The sequence below is a fragment of the Plasmodium malariae genome (genome assembly GCF_900090045.1).
Source record: "Plasmodium malariae genome assembly, chromosome: 10".
Taxonomy (NCBI): domain Eukaryota; phylum Apicomplexa; class Aconoidasida; order Haemosporida; family Plasmodiidae; genus Plasmodium; species Plasmodium malariae.
This window is the reverse complement of record NC_041784.1, coordinates 71,305-82,510: the sequence shown is the minus strand read 5'-3', so window position 1 is coordinate 82,510 and position 11,206 is coordinate 71,305. Positions and strand designations below refer to the sequence as shown.

At 20.3% G+C, this 11,206-nt stretch overlaps 1 protein-coding gene and 1 pseudogene across 1 annotated transcript, besides 1 other annotated feature; both read left to right on the top strand.

Moving 5' to 3' along the window:
* Positions 1 to 2,535, top strand: PmUG01_10011500 (STP1 protein; the record flags this gene model as incomplete). Its single annotated transcript, XM_029005297.1, has 4 exons — positions 1 to 21; positions 154 to 1,213; positions 1,292 to 1,377; positions 1,465 to 2,535. The coding sequence occupies 4 exons, from the start codon at positions 1 to 3 to the stop codon at positions 2,533 to 2,535; spliced, it is 2,238 nt and encodes a 745-aa protein (XP_028861900.1).
* A 3,845-nt stretch (positions 2,536 to 6,380) lies between these two features.
* Positions 6,381 to 7,159, top strand: PmUG01_10011400 (annotated as a pseudogene).
* Positions 6,381 to 7,159: a sequence feature (Plasmodium exported protein, unknown function, pseudogene).
* Positions 7,160 to 11,206: the final 4,047 nt, after the last annotated feature.

The following is an 11,206-nucleotide window of genomic DNA, read 5'->3' as shown; positions in this document are numbered from 1 at the left end:
ATGGAAAGTTGTTCTTCATGGGTAATATTCATTGTTTATTTAACGTGAATATATTTAATGATAAATTAATTATTTATGATAAAAAAAATTATAACACAAATAACGCAAAAAAATAATGCTTAAATACTTCATAATACTTTTTGTTGAATCTAGAACTACACTGGTTTTGGTTCTGGAGCATCAGAATATCTTGGTAAAATAGAATTTGTAGAAGCTCGAAAACAAATTCTATCTCTCACTGCTTCCTTAAAGACAAAAACATCTAAAAACGAATTTAGAGATGGATGCTTAAAATTGGCTGATTATCTAATTAAAATAAAAGATAAACCTCCAGATTATACTAATCCAAAACGTTGGGTACCAGTACTTAGAAATTATTTTGGACATAAATTTAAGGAGCTTAGTCAACATGGCGGTTGTCCTATGATTTTTGAACAAAAAGATAGAGATCTGTTAGAATTAAAATATGATGCACTAGACTTCTGTGAAATTAATAAATCATATCAAAAAAAACTAAATGCCTTCAAAAAAAGAGGTAGTAGCACATATAATTGTAATAGTGACGCCAAATGTATAAGTGAATGTACAGAATATAGCACTTGGTTTATAAGCAAGAAGAAATATTTTGAGGGAAAGAAAGGTCTCACTAGTGAAAGTTGCATATTTAAAAATACATCATCACAGTTTCCAGAAAAAACATGCAACATACTAAATCCTAAAACATTTAGTAAACCTCCTCAATGCTTATTACCGGAACCGGTTATACCTAGTCAACCTCCACCTAAAGAAAAAGATTTAAGCCCACCAAATGTATATCAGATTAAATCCGAAGATTTACCTGCAACTCAAGAACAAAGTACATTTCAAGGGAAACTCCCAACTGATACAGGATCTGATAATTCACCTGATATAGCATCTGGTAGGTCACCTAATAGAGCATCCGAAAATCCACCTCAACTTCAAACAGCATCCGAAGACAACTCTGAGGCACGTTTAACTAACTTAACAGAAGATACACAACATAGACATCCTGAAATAATCAATGTTCCTGTATTTTCGACACCTGAACAGAAAACAACACAGGATTCTGTATATCAACCTCCAGTTGATCAAGATTTAAACACAGAAGGTAATATTAAAACTAAATCCTTAGCTAATGAAGCATCAATTCCTAAAACCTTTCTATCTACTCCTGTAGACCCTAAGGTTCAAGGTATCATTACTTCTATTTTCTTTTCTACTTTTGTTTTAATTGAACAAATTAATGCATATATATATAATTTTAACGCAGGTCCAGTAGTAAATTCACATAGCCCATACATATCATCATTTTTAATAACATTTCTAATTATTATTGTGTCTTTTCTTTTTATTAAAGTAATATAAAATTAAGTATTAAAAACATTATAAATATTTGATAATTGTAATAATATAATTTTTAAGTACATTTCTTTTGTATTTTAGTATGTTCTAATGGGGAAGTTTAAAAAAAAGAAAAATATAAGAAGACAAGTTAAATTCCTCAAAATACTACTACCTTCAAATTCTGTCAAAAAAGACATATTTTTATCAAATGATCACTTGGATCAGCCAATACATGATGATGAAGAAATCATAAAAAAATTAAAAATACATGAACATAACACTATAAAAAATACAAATATGCCAAAGAGAAAAAAGGACAGATCAAAAACCATTATAGAAGTACATATGAAAGTACTCGAAGAATTTCGAAATGAACAATGGGCATTAAGCAAAAAAGAATTTTTAGCAATATGTCTAGAAGTATACGCAAATGAGGAATATAGATCTCATCCTAATTTAATAAAATATGATAAAGTGGAAAATATTAAATATAGCACTGATACTAAAGAAAAAGGAATTCTGTGGAATAAATGGATAGAAAAACACAGAAATATTTCTAAAAAACTGGAAAAAGCAGATTGGTTTAATCATTTGAAAAATGAATGGAAAAAAGAAATGGAAGAACTAAGCAAGAAATATTCAAACGAAAATGAAAATGTTTCATTTTTAGAAAGAGAAAAAGTTATATGGAGACAGTGGATATCAAACAAGGGTAAAATTGTAGAACAAAATATGGAACAGGACTGGTTTAAGGGATTAACAGATGAATTTAATAATATATTGGGTGAATATGAAAATGAAGAAACTAAAAGTAGTGTATCATTAATAAATATAGAAGAACTGGCACACAACAAAAGTTGTGAAGAATTATACAAATATATTAAAAAAAAATTACTAGCAAAACTGTGTATACTTGTATTTATGACGATATTAGAGGAATGCAAAAAAGAGCAGAGTGTAGAAAATAAGGAATTATATTTAGACATTTCCATAAATGAATCGATTACAAGAGAAAACTCTGATAGAAAGCCAGAAATTGCAGAAGAAACAGTTGGAGTTAAAGGTGATATTTTGGAGTATAGATTAAATGATGAAATTCCTAGTTATAAAGGAATGGGCTGTTTTATGAAGGAGCTACAAGATTGGATAAAAGAAGATAATAAAAATTAATATTATACAGATAAGGAATATAATGTAGACAACTCCGATTAAGTAATTGAATTATACTTCTTGGAATTTCAAAATGGTACAATCACAATATAATAGAATGATATTCAAGTAAAATCAGGTGATATTGATGAAATAAATTTCATAAATGTTATCATATCAAAAGGGAATGAATAAAAAGAAAAATATATATAAATGAGTAATTTATAAGGAAAAATGGTCTTGAAATACAGAGAGTTAAATGCAATTATTTAAAAAATATTCCAATTATACATAATTTGTTTTATTTCTACTAGAATATTTTATTAGTGGTTGATTCAATAAAAATAGTATGTTTTAGTATGTATATATATAAAAATGAACTATTATATATTAAATATTATCACATTAATTCATGAAAATTCGAGCAATTCCTTTTTTTATTATTTCCTAATTAAATTTTTTTTTAAATAAAATCCTAATATATATTGAATATATAACTTATAATTTTATAGTATATTTATGTTCATGTATTTTTAACTTATATTTATACGTAACATAATTTTGAGAATTTGAATCCCCAAATAATTATATTAAAGGAAAAATTAAGCCCCTAGATATGAATTCTTATAATCACATATATATGTTAAATCATCTGTTCATTTATGTATGTTTTGTTTTTAAATAAATGATTTGTCTGAAGTTTTTTTATTTAATTTAATATTGAAGTCTTGTAACAGTTAAATATTATTTTTTATCCTAAGTGTAATTAATTTTATTATTTTTAGTAATAATTTCATTTTAAATGCATCATAGAGAAAAAAAATTCTTACATTTTTTGATAATTTATTTTTCTTTCATGTTAAAATGGAAAGTTAAATGTTATGTAGAATATCACTTTTTAATTTTTATAATTTAATATAAAGTTTAATAAATTTTTTATTGAATGAATTTGCATATTAACTATATAATATAATTATTCTTTGATTAACAAAAAATGAGGTAATAATATACATACAGTAAGCAAATTGTAATATAAATGTACAGTACAATTAATTAATAATAGTTTTTTTTATTGCTTGTATTAGATTCATTAAACGTGAAAAAAAAATAAAAGGATAGGTCTTTTGCAATTGCCTTCTTCGTGTTTCATATATAGATATGTTGTTTCTTATACGTATATATGTTACATAAAATGAATAATAGAATTTTATTTATGTATTTAAAAAATAATATCACTGTTGTTAAAAAAATTCCAAATTTCACTTATAAAAAATGGTATGGCTTTAATTATCATAATTAAATAATTATAAATATATGTATATATATATATATGCAAATGTTTTATTATTCGCGGAGATATGAATGAGATATTAGAATATTCTTTTATAAATAAAATATTTGTGTTTTCCTGTGATATATTATTAATGTTGTATAAATATTCAATAATTAAAGACTTAATAATAGTCATACTGAAAATTGCGGCTTTATATTTATTTTTACTCTTCGAATGAATTATTTTTAATGTTATAGAATATGTTAATAACTTTATACTCTTTATTTCGTTTTGTTCTATTTTATTTTTTTGTCAAGTAATATAACTGTGTGGGAAGAAAAAAGAAATATTCTTAAATTACTCTTTATAGTAAATATTTTTATTATATGGTAAATTAGAAAAAATTTAATTGTAATTTCACCCAAAATTTTTATTAACTGATTTTAGAGGAAATACAAACAGTTTATTATCAATAAAAAATGAAGTACACTATAATAATTAATTTAAGTTATTTAATTTTTATCATGTAATTTATTATATAAATTTATCTTTGATATATAAACTTCATGACTTATATAATTTTCTGAAACTACATTTTAGCAACCTTGACAAATTATCACATTAAACCTAAGTTAATAGCTTATATATTACAATTCAAGTTAAGACTAATTTTATGGTATTAGTAGAATAAACGGTAACCTCCTAATATATAGTACAAATATCTATAAATATAAACATATTTTTAATGAATAACAGTATTAAAATTAGAAAAATTCTTAAAAAAAATTCTTTATACTAATATATTTCATTATTTTTTATAAATAATAATTCTTTATTCATATGTGAATATAATAGCTACTTAGGAAGTTAGCAAAAATTTCAAAATTTTTAAATAGAAAAATGTGAAAGTATTTATTATTAAGTATATCATATAAATAATACTTCCATTAAATTTCTACATATTTTTTCTTATATCTTAAGCTAAAGCCTTTTATACAATAAAAGTATGTTATTATTATTATGATATTTATTAAATACATAATAGTTATAAATAACGAAATAACGGAAATTCCTTGGTATATTTTGTTTGACACATAATTAATCATTATAATATAAAAATAATTTTTTTTTTAAAACAAATGCAGATACATATATAAACGAAGAAAATAATTAAATATAGTAATGTATAATTTGTTAAAAACAGAATAATACATAAAAGAAAAAATAACTTTTTCATTGTCAATTTCTTACGCAACAAATATATTTAATAAATAGACAATATATTTATGCTTTTTCAATAGATATAATGCCATATTATATCAAAAAAATATTTAAAAAAAAATTAATTGAATTTTAATACTATATTTGAAAATAAGGCATATAACTTGAACAATATTTTACTTCAATTAATAGTGATTATTTTTTTTTTATTTAATATTTTTCATTTCTCTTCTTTATTGTTTTTTAGTGAAACCATTTTAATATTTTGATATATTATGTATTTTCTTATTCAGTAATGTGAAATGGATAATAATTGCATTTTAAGGTATCATTATTACCTTAATTACTTAGCTACATGTAATCTTTGTAACATTTTTAAATGTATAAATTTTATAAATTTTATTTATTTTTTTATATATTTTTTTTAATTTTCTATTTTTATACGAAGAATATTAGAAAAAAACTATTTTATCTTTAAAATATTTTTAATATTATTTCTTAAACTGTTGTATTATTTAAAATTTTTAATTAATATTGAAAAAAATTTATGTCATCATTACATAAGAAAATTCTGTTTTATGTTATTCAAGAAAATAAAATTTTATTTTATCTTATATAAAATCGGGTGTAATATCATTTAAATAATATATAGTTTATTGATAGTTATCTATTAATCATTCTTACTTAAAATATATATGAGGATAATATCCTGTATATTATATATTAAATTCTGTTAAATCGCTAATCTTATATATATATATATGTATATATATATATATATGTTGTTCTAATTACATTATTTTTTTTGCAAAAAATTTCTAAAAATATATTTTAACAAGAATTTAACTGCAAAATATTTTTCATTAACTTAATTGTAGTATATAACCGTAAATAATATTTTATTAATAGCTAACACATTTATATTACATCAAGTTATTTTATTACATATATTCTTTACCCTAACCACAAATTAACAAAACATTGTATTAATGTTCATATAAAATATATAAATAAAAAATAAAAATTTTGAAATAAATTATTTAAAGATGATCTGGTTGTAATTATTTTATAATAAATATATGTCTTTTAATTATTTTTCTACAAGCTATTATATTCATTTTATTTTAATTAATAAATTTGGATGAAAAGTTACTTAATATTTTAGTTTAATAAATTTTTTCCATTTTTACATTTTAATATATGATACATTTATCATTAAATAACGAATGCTAAACATTTTAAAATTATAAAATGACAGAAAACAGTGAAGGAAAATTATAATAAATATTCCATTCAATATTACCAAGAAAACGATATTACTAAAAACTATATTATTACAAAAGATTTAGAATTCATAAAACAATTCTACAAGATGTTACAAAAAATAAATAATTTTTCATTAAAATATTCCCATTTTCTCTTTAATATTGTTATGTTAGCATTCCTATGAGGTATGATTATTATTATATTTAATAATTTTTATACGTTTTATATAATTTTTTTTTTTCATATTAATATGAATGTTTTATTATTATGAAAGTGCGGATAATTTTTTAAATATTATATGTTTACCATAATGTTTAGTCAACTACCTTTGAAAAAACATAATGTGGGAAAGTAAACCTAAATAATAAATTAGATGTAGGTGTAAGAAGGTTATTATATGAAGAAAGAAATATAAATTCCCAAAGTATGGGCTTAACTTCAAAAGAAAATCCTCGAGGGAAATTTTAAAAACCATCTGTTTCATTAAAAAATGATTATTATCATAAATGAATATTTGGTAAATTAAAAAAAAATTCGTTTCGAAAGGGAAAAAATATCCCAGAAAAAAAAAATATATTATCATACATATTTGAACCTTTAAATAAATTATATGCAATATACGAAGGAGAAGTAATAAGATCATTTGTTTCTATATATAAAGGATTAACGAATTTTAAGGGTATACATAAAGAAAAATTTCTAAGATTCCTTTCGGTCTTTAATCCAATTATAACGTGTATTTTTAGTGCATATATTTTTGGAATCCTATGTTATATCATCACCCTGAAAGATGATGATTTATATGCGTAAATTTTGGCATTTTTTCTAATATTTATATTAACAGTATTTTTTATTTTCTATAAATTATGGAATAAAAGGAGATGAGTAATCAAACAGTTAAAATAAGTAAAAAGAAATTTATGAACTCTCATTAGATTAATACGAAAAAAGTATTATTGGAAATCTTTAAATTGATTTCTGATTTTTTAATACACAAGATATTTTGTATATTTAAAAATATTTGTGCATACCAATTCACATTATGCATGTGATGCATACACTATTTTCTTTTCAAATTTTATAGTAATAAATTTTTTTACTGTAGTTCTTAATTTCAACAATGTAAATAGATAATTTTTGTTTTTGTTGTCAATATAATTATATTTTTTTTTTCTATGAGAATATCTACATTTTTATATTATTTATTTTTTTTATTTATGTATGTAGAAAAACCACTAAAGACCTGTGTTTTAATTATAATAGGATAGTTATATAATGTCTTTTTGTTTTAATGAGTTAGTAATTTATCTAATTGTTTTTCATTTTTTCATTTGTATTTCAATATATATGTAAATTTATAAACATATTTTATTACGAAGTTTTATAATTTTCCTTTTAATGTAAATATGTTTAGTGGATATTTATAGTTGTTCATTATATTTTAATTAGAACATTATTATTTGAAAGAAATAATAGCTTAACAACTGAAGCGTTTAAATTAAACATAAATCAACTTCGTAATATTTTTTTTACTAAAATGAACTGCTATTAATATGTAAAGTTTTATTGTTTCAAATGATGTAATTTCATTATGTTAAAAATGAATATATTACAGAATTACTTCTTTTATACTATGAAAAAAATCCGTTCTTAACGTTTATTTATTCTGCAGATATATTTAAATGAAGTTAATAGTTATTTTATTTTTACTTTCTATATTGTGCAACTAAAGTAGTATTTTGTTGTTTTTTATATTTTGTTATATATGAATGTTTATGTTACATATTTTTTATATGTTCCACTCAATACATAATACTAATATAGTGCAAATTAATTGAACAAATTATATAAATTTTGCGTATAATATTTTTCTTTTTATTCTTGTTAATATTAACCCAATTTTTCTATTATAAGTCAAAATCTATTAGCATGTTATTTATTTTATGATAGTTAAAACAAAATATAAAGTGTCTATAACTATTTTGATCAATAAATTATGTTCACGTTTATATAATGCATAGAAATTTATCTCAACTTTTTCATTATGAATATAGACATTGTCAGCATAACTATTTGTATGCGAAAATATAGTACACAAAAAAGACATATTCATAATGTATACCATTACCTTTATTAAGTTTTACATAATAATATACAAAATAAATTATTAAAAATTTCTTACAAAAGTTAAAAGGAAGAAAAAATACTATGTTTTTCCATATAATTAAGTGCATAGTAGAATAATATGAATGCAAAAAATTATAACAATCATTAAGAATAATTCTTTAAAAGTTGTACTTAACAGAATATAATATTGACTCCAATATCAAAATATAATTTTATTAGGGGAAAATTTTAATTTACAGACGATTATATTAAAAATATAATACATCTAATAAATAAAGGTAAATAATAAATATAACATAAAAATTATTATACAAAAGAGTTATTTTATTATAATGCTTGATGATTCATTTTTTTTTTCTAAATAAGTAATATAAATTCTATTAATTTATTAAATATTATGTTAATATATGGTTTTGAATCCTTTATATATGTATTTTCTTATGAAGTAAAATAAGATTATACATTCTCATTATAATACATAATTAATGCGAATTGATTATATAAGTAACATTTTGTTAGTAATATTAAAATTATATATTACTTTTCTTATAATAATTATTTTATTTTTTTAGATTTTTAATTAATAATTTTTTTAAAAAATATAAAATATAATATCCTCACAAATTGAAAAACTTTTTATGTTAATATACGTTTTCTATATATTATCTTAATGCATCTTAGTTAATAAAAATAACTACATTTTGTATATTAATTATTTTCTTTGATTTTTTAGTATAATAAAAAAAAGGAGTAATATATCATATGGTACTGTATAATACTTAATGCACAACAATTTTTATTATAAAAAGAATTATGAATCTTTATTTATTATTAAGATGAATAAAAGTATTTAATGAACTTTATTAATTATATTTTCTCTTTTTGCATTTCGTGTAGACCAAAAGATAAAAAAAAAAGTCTTTGTATTAAGAATATCAAATACACAATTTTCGCTTAATATGTAATGAATATTAATAGAAGGAATTTAGTTTTACATGTAATTCCATATATAATGTTATAAAATATATGTATACATATTATCTTAATGTGAAATATGTAACATTACTGTTATGTTTAAATTAATATCATTTAAACCTATTGGATTATGCATGATTTTTCTCTGTATAATCTATTTAACATCAAATTTCGTCGTTCTAGTACTTATATTTCAAAAAAATGAGTTCCATAATTCATTGCGTTTCTGACAATTTATTTATCATAGAATAAAAATCATTATTAATGTAATAAATCTACATTAATATATGTAATATCTTTATTGAAACAAGTTTTTGGGAAATATAAAGAAAACTCTATTTTTGCAGTATAAATAATGGTAGTTTTATGGAAAATGATTTTTCGAGTTATCCTCATAATGTATAATATATATTTATTTTTCTTAATAAATTATATATACCCTAAATAATCATTGCGTAACAATGCTAATATTAATTATTCAATTAATGTGAAAGTAGTTTTATATTTTCTCTATCTATTCTTTTTAACATATAAAATTTCATAGAATGTTTATCTTTTAATTTCTTATTATTTCTTTACCTTATTAAAATATTTCACTTGTGGCTTTATATAGGAAATTTTTATAGTTCTATTAGAATCATATTCATATACGTTTAATTTTGCATTATTATCATTAAAATAATATATTCTGAAACCTTTTTTTGGATTTTTTTTAAAACATTTCAAATAAATTGTTTAGGAATTTATATTATATGTAGAATTATTATTATTATTATTATTGAACATATATAAGTTATAATTTTGCATGTTATGTAATGCATTCATTTTGCCGAATGTATACAACAAATTTAAAAATTATTTGGTGATATTTGTTCATTTTGTTTATTTAAATATTTCAATATATTTTTATTTATTCTTATTGAAGATATTAGGATAGTACAAATGAAGTAAGCTTGTATTATTAAAAATTACATATATTTAATTGCTATCCTATAACAGCAGTTATTTTTTGTAATAGATTAAAGTACATGAAAAATGATATCTTAACTTTTAGCTGAAATTATTTATGGTTTTAAGGAAGAAAAAAAACATGAAAAATAATGGATTTAGTGTTAATATAATAATTGGAAAATAAGAAATAATTTCTTAACAAGTAGTAACGGCTTGAGATTCTTCTTGAGTGTATGACTGTTGAAGGGAAAAATACGCTGGAACTGTTATTATCTTTTTTTTAGTACATACACTTAAAATATTGACAAATTTTAAGAATGGTACAATTATGCACTTAATAATATAATTTTTATGAATACTTTATTAATTTTTAAAATTTTATACTTGGATAAAAACATTATATCTTATTTGTATAATACATCTATTTATATGGTTAATATATAAACCCTAATATTTTTAAGGATGCATGTTAGGAATACATTTATTATTTGAAGTATTGAATCTTTTTAGACTTAGTAGAATACATAATTTTTGTTTAAATTTATAAAACAGAAAACATTTAAAACAATTTTATTTTATATAAATGAAAAAACTAACGCTTCTCTACGTGAATTATGATGAAACCAATAAACAGTGTATCAAATTCGATAATTATTGAACATTTAAATGATATTATATTATTTGTACGTATTGTATTATATATCTAGTACAGGAATGCAAATAATATGTTAAAATCTTATATTATTATATATTTAACTTGTTTATTTGTATGTATAAAACATTAATTGAATTAATTATTAAATGTAAAAAAGATATAATATGAAAACTACGCTAATTTTATTGAGTAATATATATATATAATATAACAATACACCCATG